We start from the raw sequence: 16,472 nt of genomic DNA on the forward strand, positions 1-16,472 counted from the left end.
CACAGATTTGGGAATGTCCTCTTATATGTATTCTTCACAAACACTATGAGTTTTAATACAACAATTTCCAGGCAGTGAATTATATTGTAAAAAGACTGTGTCATACAACTAAAAAAAGACAGAGAGCTTTTGTCGATCTCTATATGCTTTCAAGCAGGGGAAATGGGGTTTTTAGAAATGGACTTAAAGTCAATAGTTCTTGGCTTTCTTTTATATCCAGTTCATTTTTTTTTCTTCCTTTTTATATACAGTGAAGGTCAAGGTGACCTTTACCAATCATAGCTTGCTTTTTGCATTCTCACTCTTTACATTACCATGAACCAGCACTTGCATCATGTAGTTATAGGGGTTTTTTAATAGGTTCAACACATGGAAATTTTGTGAAAAGTTCACCACTTAGAAAGTGGAAGAGTGATTTATTTGCTGATATATTTTAAATCATAAAGAATTTATTTTATTAAACAACCACATCTAATCTATTTCATTTTGGGGGGAATTTTCCTCTTCCAGAAGGGTTTCTGATTATCCATGTCCAGAAACAGCAGTGTCTTTCAGAAAAGAAAGGAGTCATTATGGAAAAGTGCAATATGACCCATCTCAACCAGCAGTGGAGGTGGACAGCAAATGACAGGCTCCTCCATGTTAAATCTGGCCAGTGCCTGAGCATCTCTACACGCTCTGCCCTGTCGTCTCGCAGCATCATCGTTGATTGCCCCCAGGCAGTCAGGTGGACTTGCCACGAGGAGGACGGGCTCCTGAAGGTGGCCAACAGCTCTCTCTTTCTCACAAAGCAAGGTCAGAAGGTAATGGCCAAGCAGAGTAAGAAATACCTTCATTCATGGATGCAGCTAGGAGCCAGCGAGACAGGAAAACTCGTCTATGTAAATCTGTGCTCCAAGCAAGGTGAGCTACTCCTTTAAAGAAGTATCCTAGAAGTTTTGGTAACAACCATGTCTCTTTTACCCTCGGTCAAGTGTTAAGAATGATGATATTTTATTCATACAGAAAGACATTTTTCATAGCCAAAAGCCATTAAAGAACCATGAACAGAACAGCTGAGATGAGAGCTGATTTTCTGAGAGATGGTGGTTTTTTTAGTCCAATTTATATTTTCAAGATGTCCCTTCTTTTCTCTACTCCCAGTCTTTGAATCAAAGTGCTTATGTATAAGTTCATCTCACCATTTTTGCATCACTTCCTTTCTTCCTTTTAAACGGAATTGTGGGTACTAATTCCCAGTAGTTTTTACAAATATGGACTGATACAAGTCCTTCTCCTCCCCATTCATTTTATCACACAAATTCACTTTCCATCTGCCAAGAGCAAAAAGGCATCTGAAAATCAAATATATGCACAATCATTTCTCTAGTTAACCTAAATGCATGATTTAAATGGCCATATGGCTTATGCATTTGAGTGTTTACACAGTGTCACTCTGCCCTTGGGTAGAATATATATGAGAACATTCAAAATTCTCAGAATAATGAACTGAAACAAAAATCTCAGAAATGCTTGCAATAACACTTTAAGATGTATGGGTCTGTGCATACACTTCCAGATGCCTTAATACACCTGTGCAGTGATATGTTTATATGCATCTGTAAAAAAAAGGGTAGGTAGAATGTTTTGAATGCTGCTTAATAACTCTTTGCCTGTTCTCCTTTTTGTTAATCCTTCATGACAATCCTGTTGGTATTCTACTCACACACTTTTAAATGGTTCTTCAAGGTAAAGAAGAACAACCTGCACAGTTAAGTTTTTTGGGGGGAACACACAATTTATTCTTGTCTTTACAGGATTTTTCAAAAAGGCTTTTTGATCCTATCCTTTCACATATGACCAAGTTTTCAGGAAGTTTAAAACAACTTCCGTGTTACTTCTAACCTGGGAGTGTTTTAGGCATAACTGGCAGCTGATCCTCCCATTCCTTGTAAGGCTGGATACCAGTTTGGTGAACAAATCTGCACTTGCAGGAATCTACTCACAGCGGCAGGACTACTCACCTGTCTGGAGGTCTGAAAGGGCTGCCTGAAGAATCAAGGAATGGAAAATTGGCCAAGATGCCCTCCCATATATTTTAGGGATTAAAAAAGACCAAAATCATTTGAAATCCTGCATATAGGGGAGGTATGGCTTGTTTATTCAAAGACACCATGACAAGTTAAGGTGAAGTACTCAGGCAGCGTTATTTTCTTTAGCTAGATGCATAAAGTATGGCCTAATGGAGTCAAAGTAAGTTTCTTAATCATCCTCAGAGGAGGAACAGTTTAAGACCAATGAGAACTGAGTAAGACAATTGCCATGGGGTTGTAAAGCACCTTCTCATCTATTTACTGTGCTCACCCTTTTAATCAATTTACCTTAATTTTCCTGAAATTATCTCTGTATATAGGCCTGTAGATGCCCTTTTAAGCGTTTGACTGTGTCAATCATCTCTTTTCTGACATCTCTGGGAAGCTCTCCTGAGAAATCAGCAGTACATTATGATATACTTAAATGCCTAAGAATTCCAGGCATATAGCAAAGAAGCTCATGAAGACTAGAAGCAGCACAGAGATATGCATTTTTTTAAATACGTTTAATAGTAAGTACTACAGAAGAAAACTAATGCCCCCAGTCCTAGTCCTGATGTCTACACACATGTCAATATTTTTAGTGTTGAATGCCTAAAATTAGTCTTCCAAGCACATCTGTCTGATTTCAATGAAAGCTGAAGTGGATCAGCCTAAAATAACATATTCAGTCTATATTTATATAAGATAGTAAAAACTGAGCAAAGCCTTCAGAGCTGAAATAGCTGCAAGTTTTTCTACTCCTGAATAACAGTCTATTTTAGTGTAATTTACCCTTTGTTTTCACAGTGCTCACAAAAAGTAGTGAGATTTTGGCAAAGAAGTAACTCACTGAATTGCATCCCAATCATCTTATCAGCTCAGATACAGTACAAGCTCCAAATGCAACAACTGCAACTACGTTTTACAGTGAACCTAATTCAAATGCCAAATATGATTGTTCTGAACTTGGGGAAGGTTTGAGCTTGTATTTGGGTTTCAAACTGGCCTACTGAGATGTGTTTTGATACAAATTTTTTTGCTACAATTCTCACCTAACTTACTCTTTGTGAAAGTCAGGATTGGTTTAAATACATATCCCGTCTCTGTTCAATCAGAGATCACTTTAAATCTAACAACAGGCAGTCCTTCTCACATAAAAAACAGGCTTTATTCTGGCAGCTGGAGAACTAACATGAAGCAGGGCCAAGTTTGGCAAGGTATTGAGCTCCTCTGAGGTGCTGAGACTTCAGTTTTCATCAAATTTGGTAGGATATTCTGGACAAAGGGAGGAATAGTCTTAGGCCCTCTTTTCAAGGGAGCAAATTCTGAAACACTGAACCAAGAGCAATGTTTCAAGACACCATCCAACAATGTTAACTCTACTGAGCAACACTCTTCACTGTTCTAGAGTCCAACCAAAGTGACCTGGTCAGCTGCTGCAGTGGACTATCTGGCTATTGGGGTCAGGGCTTCTGTAAGTCTAGGAACCAGGAGAAGGTAGAGGAATGGAAACAGGGAGGAGGAAAACATGGGGGAGTTGAAAGGATGGAAGGCAGGATGATGAGGGAGTGGATGGCACTTGAAGGAATGGAGGAAAGGAAACAGGCCTAGGGAGCGAATTAGGGAGTTCACAAGAAAGGAAAACTTCCATTCATTGAAAGACTGCTATGTCTGGACCAGAGGTGAAGTAAATATTGCATGTACACAGATGGGGAATAGCAGGGGAACCTTTAAGAAGCTTAACTTAAACTTACATTATTTGAGGCAGTCTTAAATTAGATAATCAGCAAGCAGTTTGAAGTGTTCTCATAGAAACAGCAGAAGACCTAGATAAAGCGTGGTTTTGCATGTGAAGTATCAGCAGACTTAAGGATTCTCAGGCTCCTATTTTGTATATGGAGGTATTATATATTTGTGTAGGAATGTCACACACAGTAGCTTATATAACTATTATAAAGCACAGACAATGTTAGTTTGGAAGGAGCAAAGATCATTACTATGACTGAAAACATGGCAAATAACATGCCTGCAAATTACAATTGTGGGACAAGCCCCATCTCCTCTTGTGTGTCTGGAAATCACCCAGAGCACTGCTAGCACTAATGCTAGTGTCACTTCTGAGTTGTATAAGCAGTTCTTAAAAGCATCTTTTGTTCTGGGTGCCTTAGTTTGGGTAAAACACACAGAGAACAGAGGCGACGCCATGCGGTACCCTGCATACTCCCAACAGACCTCAAAAATGCTGCAAACCAACAGTTATTCACTGAGGAAAATGGAGAATGATCTCAAATAGGTAGACACAAGCACAAGCCATATGCTGTCGTTATTCGCTTGGATCTAGAGATTACCATGCAGCCTGTAGAGCAGTCTGGACACAGAAAGGGCCATGAACTGTTTTGTAATATGATGCTCTGCATTGCATTTCCCTTCTACCCTATGATAAATAATAGGGATATCTCTTGAAGTGCTTGTAGCTGCAAACTCTCTTTTTTTCCTCAGAGCTGAGGATTTCATGACTAAACCCCATTCAGAGGAGTCTCCTGACTTTGTAAAAGAGAAGGGCTTTATAGCCTACTCTTATGTCAGGTACTTAAGAAGCATGGTGGGATCCACAACAAATATAGCATCTTTTTATCTTTTGTTTTGTCTGCAGTCTAAAATAGACAAAACACTAGATACTACATACAAGCAAAAGACCCATGTGCTATCTGACGTTCAGACTGTTACCTCTGCAGTGTTTCCTCCTTTTCTACCCCAGTCTCTGGCCCTCTACCTGCTCTTTCTCATCACCTACCTTTCACATGGGCTACTCTCTTCCCCTTATCCCATTTTCAGACTGCCTACTTTATATTTGAGCCTGAGCTTACTGGGGTCATGTCTGATTGCTGACACTTCTGTCAACTTCAGTGGGTGAGACGAGGCGTAGAAGAGACCAGAGCAGTGAAGACTCAGAGGGCTGAGGCCTGCTCTGCACCATGCCTACACAGGGCCATGGTAGGGGAAGAGTGCATCTTCCCAGCACTCTTCTTGGGAAAGGGGAAGAGCACCAAAGAAAGGTGGCAGGAGCACAGAAATGGCAGCAACTTGCCTACAACAAAACCATTGCTCTTGCCCAGCCAACTTTGTATCTCACCCAGCTCACGGTAGGAGGGGAGAGTGTCCTCTCCAAGAGGGAGCAATTCTATCTTTTGTGCAGGAGAAGCCTAAGAAGTAGGGTGAGGAGGGGAGTGAGAGATGGGAACCAACAGATATCTTGTCCCAGATGTCAAAATACCTTGTTGGCTCTCTGTTTCTTTTCCCCTTCCCTCCTTCCTTTTCACCCAAAGTAAAAGTTGCAACTCCAAGCTTTGTCAGTCAGCCTGCATCTTTCCACATTCCTTTTTACAGAGGTTTTCTCCATCTTCCTGGGGGAAGGGAGCAGTTCGGATGGAAGGTGCTCCAGACCGGGAGGGGCACAAGATGGACAATGTTGCAGTAGTTAATTAACCACAAGAGGCTCTCAGTAGTCCAAAGGGACTAATGTCTGCTGTTCATTAAGTGCAGGTCCCTTTGCCTCCTTCTCTGAGTCCCTTTAATTCCAGAGATTTTACTTGTAATGAATATAAACACAAAATCTTAACCCCCACTTTTACATCTATGTTTCAGTAGAAATAGATGCAACTTTGCCACCTGCTGTGCACCCTTTTTCTTTCCCTTCTTACCAGAAGTCCTGCAGCTAAATTATTCATTGCTATCCACAGGGTACTTAGGGATGTGCTTGGGGCACTCACCATGAACCAGTGCAGATCATGTGTCTACTACAATGTCTGAGATCAAAACAGTCATGAGACCAGCCACTGCTAGCAACCACTGTCTACCTAACAGTCCACGAACATGAACAAGGGCCACTTTCAAATTTTATTAAATATACACTGAAGTGCCTAACAGAAGCTTTTTTTTTAATTATAGGAGATGTTTAAGCATGCATTAGATGTCAAATTCAGTGACCTGAAAATAGCCATTAGCTCTTAACAAGACACAAAGTGTTTCTAATGCATTTACAGAACTAAAAAAGTTTTCCATCTAGGCATGCTGATATTATCTGAAGGATTCTTTTAAATTGCATATACTAGAGATAGCCAAAATGATAAAAAAATTTAATTAAATATCATTTAAAAATTGTAATATGATAACTTAGTCAAAATTGCCAAATTCCAGGAGTTTCAAGGGGCAGCATTGTAGGCATCAAACATAACAGTAGGATATAATGTGCTCTGAAGAGAAAATAAATGTGTCTAGTGGTTTTCTTTGATTAGTCTAAAAAAGTTTGGGGTTTTGTGTGAGACCATAAAGCCTCTGATCTGGAGTGACTCTAGTCACTTGGCTTTCATCATGCTAGCTCAAAGACCACGAAAAAGTATTCTCATCCCAAAATATTCTGCTTCTCCTCTGTCACAGAATAAAGAGCCAGCACATTCCATGTGATCTTATTTGAAGAAACTATTACCTATTTTTGCAATCATGTTAACATCTTCAGGCCTTAATGGATGTCTCTGTCCACACCTTCAATATTAATGACTGCAACAATCTACCCACAGGTTCACAGCTCTTTTTTTTTAAGTGGAGTCTTTGCACATTTCTCCAGGATAAATTAGAATTGTGAGAATCATTATCTTCTTTCCACTGGCAATTTTGAGTTGACCCAAAATTGTTTTTTCCTAAAAACCATTCAGACAAACCTGTTTTGATCTTCCTAAATTATTATTTTAGAGGGTTTTGTAAGTAAAAGAGCTTACTAACATCTATGTGAATCTGTCAAATATTAAAAATGACTTGAATCTTCTTTCATTGATCTAAGCAATAAATGGCTGACCGCTTTTGCTCAGCTGTGCCTGGAATAAGACAGGAATCAATCTCAGATCCTTGGATGTAATTACAAGTCTTTGTACACAATCCAATACCATACTAAGAGGACCCCAAAGATAAATGTGTTTTTACAGTTTGTAAAAAGAAATGGAAAAATCTGCACTGTAGCCCAGGTCTTTTATTTTGGTACATTTTAAAAGTCTCAGTGAGCCATAGCACAGAAAGAACAGAACAAAAATAGGCAGGCTACTTTCAAAGGGAAAAATGTAGTGATATGAACAGCTCCCCAAAGTGACCAAGAGGGTGGCTAGTTCTGTTGTATTATTTCATCTTCTGCTGCAAGTGCAAACAAAGATGCCAGTTCCAGGCAACTATACTGATAATTTTCATGAATAAGACTTCTCTCTTTATTTTGTATAGATCTCTATGTGGAGGCTGGAGTAGGCTTCAGCTTCCAGGCGTCTAAGCAGGTGTCTAAAGGAAGGCCCTGATTTAGTTATCTCAGCATAGGTGCTTTCTGCCATTTGAGATGCTCCAGGATATCCCACCTGACCTCTGATTACCTACCCAGAAGGGGTAGGATATAGCTGGGATATAGATCTCCCATAGTTCCTATGTGAGCCTTTAGCAGATGTCTTGAATTCCCTAGAGCATTTCAGATAGCGCTAGATACCTATATTTAGGCAACTGAACCAAGCCCTAGGTGTCTACATAGCAGCTACATTTCTAAGCTCTCTTCAGTAGAGACCTAATCCATGTAGTTAATGAAGTCTAAATAGCTTTCAGTGACAAAAATTAGGTGTCCACTTCAGGGTGAGCTGGGATTATCTGTACTACTATCAGAACTAGACCTGGTGGAGCTAAGCTGTAGGTAGTAGCAGCATGGTTATCTGGGATGCTCTGCTAGCACTAATGCTGAAAGAGCCTTTAGGTGGCTACTTCAGCATGTCGAAAATAAGCAGGTTATAAAAGCAATTTGGGACTAAACTGAAGTTTGGAGCTGTTTTACCTCTGTGACATGAAATACAAACATCACTAAACTCTGCAACATCTCAGATAAGAAAGATATTTTTCTAAAGTAATATACATTTTGCAGCTCTTAAAAACTCTACATTTGCATGGAAAGAAAGGCCACTTAGCAGATTTTGTTCTTCTGTCACACTCATACATACAACAGAAATCTAAATATGATTTTTTTTTTTGCAGTCTATTTACAAGAAGTTAGATATCTAAACAGATAATTCATTTTTCCTGCATATACAGAGATCTCCTTAAAACAATCCCTTTTAATTTACAAACTTGCTGTGAGTTAGATCCAGTCTTACACAGTATTTTTTCTTATACAGTAGATAACTGATTCATATACGTTTCACCAGCAGTTCAGCCTCAGTTTTCCAAAACTGGGTGTGCTTTCACTGGGTAGGCAGAATGGTAAGAAGCCAGGAAATTCAGAAAGCTGCACCATGGCAGCTCATCTGAGTTTGAAAGCTCCACTGTAGGATTTGACAACGAAGCAGTGATCACAAGCAGTGTTCTTGCTCCTTGTATATGCAAATCTTACGGATTTCCTTTTCTCGTAAATGGCCTGCTGTTGTGCAGATGGATGCAGTCTGCAGCGCACACCATGGATGAAACGTGCGCTTAGTCATAAGTCATAATTTCTCCTGGGTGTGTTACTGATGATTACAATGATTACAATAGTTCACACACTATATATCATTCAGCCACTAGTGATCAATGTCAGTGTCAGTTCTGTAATTCTGTTCCCATGAAGAGTTTTATGACTGATTTCCAAAGAGACTGCTAGAACAATGTTAAGCACTTCTGAAAAATCCCACTGTGGAGATTTCTGTATACTTTACTGATGTCCAGACAGGAGCTGAGTTTTCCCTCTTTCAAAAGAGATACTAATGTGGAACGCAAGATGTGTAGAAGCCTGTTTGCTTGGGTCCTATAATATGCAGTTTTCTTCTATAAAAGCCTGCTATTTAAGAAAGGATGTGAGCTCTCAGGCTAGGACTATGGTGGCTTTCCTTAGAAAGATACAATAAACCTGGATCCTGCTTTTCTTGAAGTGAGGGCAGATACGGACCTTTTTTGTCCAGTATGGCATACTGCCATGCACAAGCCATTTCCATCCATGGGTCACAGGTAAAAGACTGTCGACAGTCTTTGACCGGAAAGATCCTTTGACTGGAAACCCAGGTAGCACTGAGCTTGACAAGAGCTGTTCGTTTGTGCTGTGACTGAGGGCTCAGTCGTAATATCTGCCATTGCTGGGGGAACATTGCTGAGAACCTTTCCAGTGGGGACGGAGTCTCCTCTCGGCTCCTGCACCGGGAATACTGGTTACCCCTGGCTGCAGAGTCCCGTCAGCGTCACTGGCAGCACCAGCTTCCCTTTTATGGAGTAGCAGCTTTCCTAAAACACAATTGGTACTGGAATGCAAACATCTTCCTGTTGGAATTGCTGCTATTTGTCTGTAAATAAAGCCAAGTTTTTTTTTTTTTAATGTGTTTTTAAGTTGGGTGTGTAAATCTATATTTAGGCACCTAATGGAGTGGCCTTTTTTCTTAAACGGCTGCTGACCACCCAGGTGTACTTTTTTTAGCCGTGTTTCTAGCAGTAGCCTACTCCCTGCTAGACTTGGAGATATCTGAGAGGCACAGAGCCAGCAGGCCTAAATTCTGTCCAAGTCCTTGTGGCTAGCATTTCTAGTTGGCTACTTTCAGAGACCCCCCAGCTAATAGGAGATCCCTAGAAACAGCAACTTACCCGCAATTTAGAGTGAGTGAGTCTGGACTTGTGTCAGCTAAAGGGTTTATTTGAGCAGCTGATGACAGCTGGAGCACGAGGCTGCTGCTGCCAGAGTCTTTCTCTTCCTTTTGATGGGGGCCACAAAGGTGTGTGAGGTAGCACCACCGCAGACTTTGTGCAACAGGCACTCTGCAGGGGAGTCTGCAAATACTGCTGCAACATAATGATGGTTGTGCAGCACTGGAGCAGACCTGGGGGTTAGGCAATATCCTTTACATCGGTGTAAGAGAGGGCAGAATTAGATCCATAGTATTGTTTTCAGTGCCTTGATTTAGAAAAAAAATGTGATCAACATTTTTTGTAATGAAATGAACACTTGAACATTTTTATTCCCAGAGAAGCAAAGTTAGATAAAAGGAAGGGAAATGTTTAATGTGAGTAACATCCCCCCTGCCAAACAAATCTTTTTCAAGAGGACGCAAAGCTGCATACCAGGTGAACACACTGTGCTGTTGAGAGCAGGAAATGCTTTCATGAAAGTGTCACTTACAAGGGCTTACTATCTCATTTTTATTTCTAGATGGAAACAAGAGTACTGCAAGTTTCATTAAATAAACACATTAATGTATATATTTACACATATACAAAAAAAGATAATATTGACTTCATGGGAGCTCACCCACTGATCCTTTGGAAGTAATCACAGGTTGGCCGGCTAAGACATCATAATTACATGCCAAGTAATTACATTTGGAAGCTTCTGCTGCAATTTAACCCAGTCATTAAATTTTTTTTTAGAGGGCTTGTGAGCTCAAATTGTTATAAATGGCAACCAGCCCAGTGGCTCAGCAGCAAAACAAGGTTCTGTCACGCTGGAGACCCCAGTTCAAGGACAGACAAACTATCTTGGGCTGTGAGCCAATACACATTAGCTGTGCTCCAGCAATGGCAGGGCAGCTTTTTGTAAGGAGAAGGGGCCAGTGAGCAATTCCAATTGCTTAGCTGAAATGTGATGCTACCAGATGTAGAGGCCACCACAACTTGAACCCTGCCCTCACAGCCACAAAGAAAGGATATTAAATACATACCAATGGGGAGGAAGAGCCATGAAAATGTGGAGGAAAAATGCGTAGTAAAATCTTTCCTGCACTCTAATTGCAACTTTGGCGTACTCTGAAGGATACGTGACTAAAAAAGCAAATCCACAGTTAAATTTGCAGACACTTCAGTTAACTGATACGATTGTTAGCTGAACCTTGGAATGACATCAGCCAAGCACTAGTATGTTCTCTGCATGGGACTGCTTTAAAATGTGAGAGGAATGTCCCATGTGGACATAAGGAACTTCATTAACTTGAATAAAATAATACTGTGCTTACACCAACAAAAGGGAGATGAGAATCTGGCCATGGCACTTACAAGTAGGGGTTTTTTTTGGCCATACAATGCTGAAATTGTATGCTGTTTGATAGAGTAAAGTAAGTGAAAAAGTTATGAGCTAAAACATTGTGCTATCCTTTCTCTTCATTTTGGAATCAATGATGAATTACATTTAAAACAAATGGTATGAATGGTCAGGGAAATTTTTTTTCATGCTTTTGTTTTGCACAAAGTTTGATCTTGATGCACAATACCTGTTTGCACTGAAAATAAAAAACAGAGACCTCAAGGGTGCACTTAAACTACTTAGGAGTCATATCAGCCACATTTATTAGCATCTAAAGAATTGATGATAAAAATGTAAAGGTGATTTTAATTATTTTCCTTTATTTGTCTTAGATCTTCAAGATGCAGAAACTTCTGTATGGAGTACAATAACTACATCCTCCCCTTTTAATGCTATTACGTCTAGGCCTGAAAGTCTGCTTAAGAGTAGCACGCAGACATTCATCAGAGATGTAACTGAACACTTCAGTAAAAATGTCATTGAAAATCTCTATTTTGACTTGAAATCTGCAGTAACAAAGAAACCCTGGATTCTGACAACTACTCTTCAATACTCTAGCACTACAGAGGAGGTAAGGCAGAGGAATTATTGATTGATTTATATCAAGCCTGCTCCACTCTGTGGAACCTGATAGCTATTACAGGTGGACATTTGGTGGACTGAAAAAAACTAGAGGATTGAACTTTGTTCTTTATTTTAACTGGATACTTTGTTCATTCTGATAATGCCCTTTGCTAAAAATACAGCTGCAGAAAAATTCTGCCTCTTCTCTACAGCATGATCCTGGCATGCACAATGTGTTGTGAAAAATCTCTGACCTAAAAGGGGAAATGCTCAGGATATGTGAGGTGCAGTGGAAAGATCACGGATCTTGCAGGAGACATGGGAGCCTGGGTGTCTGCTCCCAGTGTCTTAGTGTCTGCCACTGGCTTGCTGCATGAGTGAGGTTCTAGCTGTTATTATGCTTTAAGAAACACAGGATGTTTTATGACCTAATTTAGGATACGTGATGTGGGCATTCAGTATCTCCCCGTCAGCTCCCAGTCTTCTTTTTGGGTGGGCAAGGCACAGTTAAGTGATTTGAGAGTGAATCTGTTATCATCACCTGCAAAATGTGCACGGGCAGCCAGAGCTGAAGTCCACAGGACATTGTTGGTCTCTTTATAGCTATCAGCACGTGGTGGTCTAGAAGTAAGAGCCCCTAACTTGTGTGTGGCTTCTTGTCAAGGAGACCACACTGCTCTCAAAATATGGGTGTAGGCAAATACATTGTTTTAGTCATTACTTTGGCTGTCAGTGTAATGGTGAATGAGACTAAGAAATATGTTTTGTATTTGGGAGGAGTGTGGACAGAGCAGTCTTTAAGGGGAGCTGCTACATACCCTTGGTTACCCTAAAGAAATCTTGTACCATCTGGTACGAACAACATTGCTAGAGCCTGGCTCAGAAAGGGAAAAGGAGAAGCAGTGTCACCCTGGGCTGCGTTGACCCAAATAACCAACTTGAAGGTTTAGGGAACCTGCCACTGCTATCCTAGTGCTGGCCAAAAGGGACTGAGCTGATGACAGACACGCTGCACCTTGTTCAACAGCTGATGGATGGTTCTGTGTTAAAATATGATTATTCTGGCTTGGTGCAGGCAGCCTGAGCTAATTTCCCCATGCCCTCCGTTCATGTGCGTACCTCCTGCACAGAATGCCTGTCTCCTCCAAATGGAAATGTTCTACAAAAGCAACTATTACCCAAATTGCCTCCAGCACTGCTACTAAATAGCCTCACCAGTGCCAGAGAAAAGGCACTGTCTGAACTGAGAGCTACTGCTGTTCCTACCCCAGTTCATCTACCGATTCACATGATTTAGAGTTGAGCAAGTTACTTAGTCAAGGCTTTCAAAAGAGATTCCTGAAGATAAGCACGGTAGGCATCACCACAAAAACAATTTTCATGAGTGTCTGGACCTTGGAGCTTCCAGCCAGCCATTTGAATCTGTATACCCCATTTTAGACATGCAAGCTTAAAATTTTTGGCCTCCATCTTTCAGTTTCCCTATCTTTAGAATGAAGTTTAAAAAAAAGTTGTCAAGCTAGCAGGGATGTTTAGAAGATTAATTGAGATTAACACAATACTTTGAAAACACATAGTACTAAGTGCTGAGTATTGTTGTTAGGAAGACAATACCTTCTATGAACTGCATCTGCCCAGGCCAGGTCCTCTTGTTTGTAGAATTAAAGCCTTAAAGTTACTTGGCTGTGAGCATTCCCATTTTGGGGGGGACAATGGTGGCACTTCAGACAAACAAAATGTTTAGTTTAGAGCAGCCTTGGATTTCAAGTAAAACTGCAGCTTGCACTTTCAAGCCATGACAAAAGCTATGTAAAGTCCATTTCCTCTTGATTAGAGAGACAGAGAGAGAAGTTGGTGTTAAAAAAAAGTCAGGAAACCTTGGGAAAGTGTCTGAAAGAGACTTTGGAGCCTGCTATTAGAGACATGTCTGGCCACTCCCAAAACTCACTTCCAGTTCTTTTTTTTTTTTCTTTTTTAATTAGTTTCTTGGCTTGCCACATAGATCAGCCAGTGTTAAAGGCTATGACTGGCGATTTGCTAAAAGCCCGTTTATTCAATACCAGTCTGGAAGTAATTACTCATATAATGTTGGCTATTTTATATAAATATGTTGCCACCAGTGAATGATGAGCCCCTCCTGTTTTATTCCAGTGCTGGCATAGACATCTGTGGCAGACCTTGCCCTTAGAGCAACACCGTGCTGGATAATGTACAGAAGGAAGTCTTAAAACCCATAAACCAGTACTTTCCTACTAATGTAACTATAACGGGGTAGTTTTAAAAATTTTACGATAGCAAGAATAACAGTAATAAAATAGGAACTTCTAAACTATAGGCAATGCTGAGAAGCAGCAACCTACTTTTTTCTCCACACATTAATTTATGTTAGCTGGAAAAGGCAGACAGACATTTCCAAGAAGCTTTAGCTTGCACTTGAAGTAGGTGAAATTTCTTTCCTGAATTTTGTTAGTTTGCACTGATTTTTCTTCATTCATGTATTACATCTATCTAACTAATTTACACCCACTTATCTAAATTATATATTTTCTGCAAGTTCAGATGATGGACATGTTTTCAAGAATCTCTACAATGTGAGCTTCACTTTCCAAGAAAAGGCAGGTGACCCTGAATATTCTTATGTTCAAAGAGGGACCTGAAGCAAACCAAACATCCTGATAAGCCTTCAAATTTGCTGTCCTCCAGTGCTGGGAAAATACTGATGTGGTTTATGCCATTAGGTCCAGAAAGCACAGTCATCTAAAGATGATATTATGCTGTAAAAATCTCTCATCTTGATTACAAGACACCAGTATCATTTTAGTCCCAATTCATGTCTACCACACATACCTTGTGTTTTCCATCAACAGTTTATCACTGTAATAGCTCTTTAGGGCAAAGTCCCTTCTTTCATCAGAAGTATGTAAAATATCTGTTACAAGGGGGATCTTGTTTTGTGATGGGCTTGAGAATTAACTAATAATCAACACATATTTATATCATTGCTTCAGGTTATTAACCATAAATTTAAAAATCATCATGAGCCCTTGCAGGTTAAAGCCCAGCACTTTCTATGCCATGACACTAGGACCAGGCATGGAGCTCCACTGAGATAAATGAAGCTTTCCACGGGTGCTGGACAACACTCTGCTCTCTGAATGGAAGAATGAGAGCTAAGGCTTTTCAGATATTTGTATCCTGCTTGACAGCTTGATACCCAGAAAAATCCTATACTAGCAGTTCCCCTAAAGGGCAAACTAACATTTTTAAACCACAGCACCTTTTTCTCTCTGAATATCAAAGTGGGACAAAAAATGAAACAGAGATGCTGATGAATTTGTTTGAGGTGCTGCTTTTAAAAGTTTAAATCCTATGTGAACCATACAGTACAGAACAGTGCAGAAATGTGCCACATTCCTGTGCAAAGACAGTAAATGTCATATTCCTCCCCCTTTATGCAATCACAAATTTACCCAATAACTGCTTGTCTACTTGAATATCTGAAGGTCTGAATTTTAGTTATGTTTCTTCTTCTTTACCCCCTCCCCCCCAATACAAATATACAGGAGTTTTAAAAGGCTGAAACCTAAGTAAAAGGAAATGGGTGTGCATGACAGAAATGGAGCATTGTGCTACAGCTGTTTCCGAATTTGGAGTCGTGCTCAGCTTGTTTTGTATTGTCTGAAAACGTGGCGACTCTCTTGCTTTCGATGGTGTGTAATTTTAGGCTGGGAGATATTCAGGGGACTGGGACGGAGATTGTTTCAAGGACAGAACTGGATGCAGAACCAAAAAGCTGAGATTACCTGGCCATTGGCGTACGAGCTGCTGTTGGCGTACGAGCTGCTCCGCCACTGGCGCGTGGGGCTGAGGGAAGCAGCTCCATGGCAGGCTCTGCCAGGTGCCTCCTGGCTGCACATCGCCCTGAGAGGATGGAGGCCTCGGTGGTCTCCAGCTAACCCCACGCGCCCCTGAGGTCCTCCTCAGGGAGCCCTAGAGCTAGAGGGGCTTGTGCAGCCCATTAGCCACAGAGGGGAAACGATCCAGCAGAAACGTGAGTGGTGAGGACGCAGAGTTGGAGTGCCTGTCTAGGGACAGCACAGACTAGCGGCGGGGGGTTGGGAGATGGTGCCAGTGTGAGGCCAGCATGAGGGCGAGATGACGTGGGCTCAAGGCAAGGTGAGTGCGAGATGAGGCAGTGTGGGATGAGGCAGGTGGGAGGGAAGGTGAGTGCCAAGTGCAGCAGGTAGAAGGTGCGGTGGGTGTGAGGTGCAGCATGGTGAGCACGAGGCGAGGCGAGATGTGAGGTGCAGCCAGTATGAGGTGCGGCGTGGCAGGCGTGAGGTGCGGTGGGCGCAATGTGCGGCAGGTACAAGGCATGGCAAGTGCAAGGTGCAGCAGACATGAAGCCAGGCAAGGTGAGGTGGGCATGAGGTGCGGCAGGTGCGAGGTGTAATGGACATGAAGCCAGGCAAGGTGTGGTGGACACAAGGTACAGCAGGTGCAAGGTGCAGTGGACACAAAGCCAGGCAAGGTCAGGTGGGCACGAGGTGCGGCAGGTGCAAGGTGCAATGGACATGGAGCCAGGTGAGGTGAGGTGGGCACAAAGTCAGGTGCAAGGCACTGCACAGTGTGGGCCCCGCACAGGGCAGCCTGCCCGAGGGAGGAGGGGGCGAGGGGCCCGCCACAGCCGCGCCGAGCCAAAAACGGCGCTGGGAGAGGATCCCCAGGGGGAAGCAGAGGCGGGAGGAAGCGGCGAGGAAGGAAGAGTGGTGCGGTGGGAGAGGGGGCCGGAGGAAAGCGAAGGG

General features: G+C 41.7%; 1 protein-coding gene across 1 annotated transcript in view; it reads left to right on the forward strand.

Annotated features, from left to right (window-relative positions):
* The window catches only part of PTPRB (protein tyrosine phosphatase, receptor type B), a 64,420-nt gene that overhangs the window by 829 nt on the left and 47,119 nt on the right, over nucleotides 1–16,472 (forward strand). The window contains exons 2-3 of the mRNA XM_026061791.1: nucleotides 511–903; nucleotides 11,436–11,674. Of these exons, the coding sequence (XP_025917576.1) occupies nucleotides 511–903; nucleotides 11,436–11,674 (632 nt within the window). The remainder of the gene's footprint in view (nucleotides 1–510; nucleotides 904–11,435; nucleotides 11,675–16,472) is intronic.

This window comes from Apteryx rowi, unplaced genomic scaffold, assembly GCF_003343035.1.
Source record: "Apteryx rowi isolate R43461 unplaced genomic scaffold, aptRow1 scaffold_185, whole genome shotgun sequence".
In the NCBI taxonomy this organism is placed as follows: Eukaryota; Metazoa; Chordata; class Aves; order Apterygiformes; family Apterygidae; genus Apteryx; species Apteryx rowi.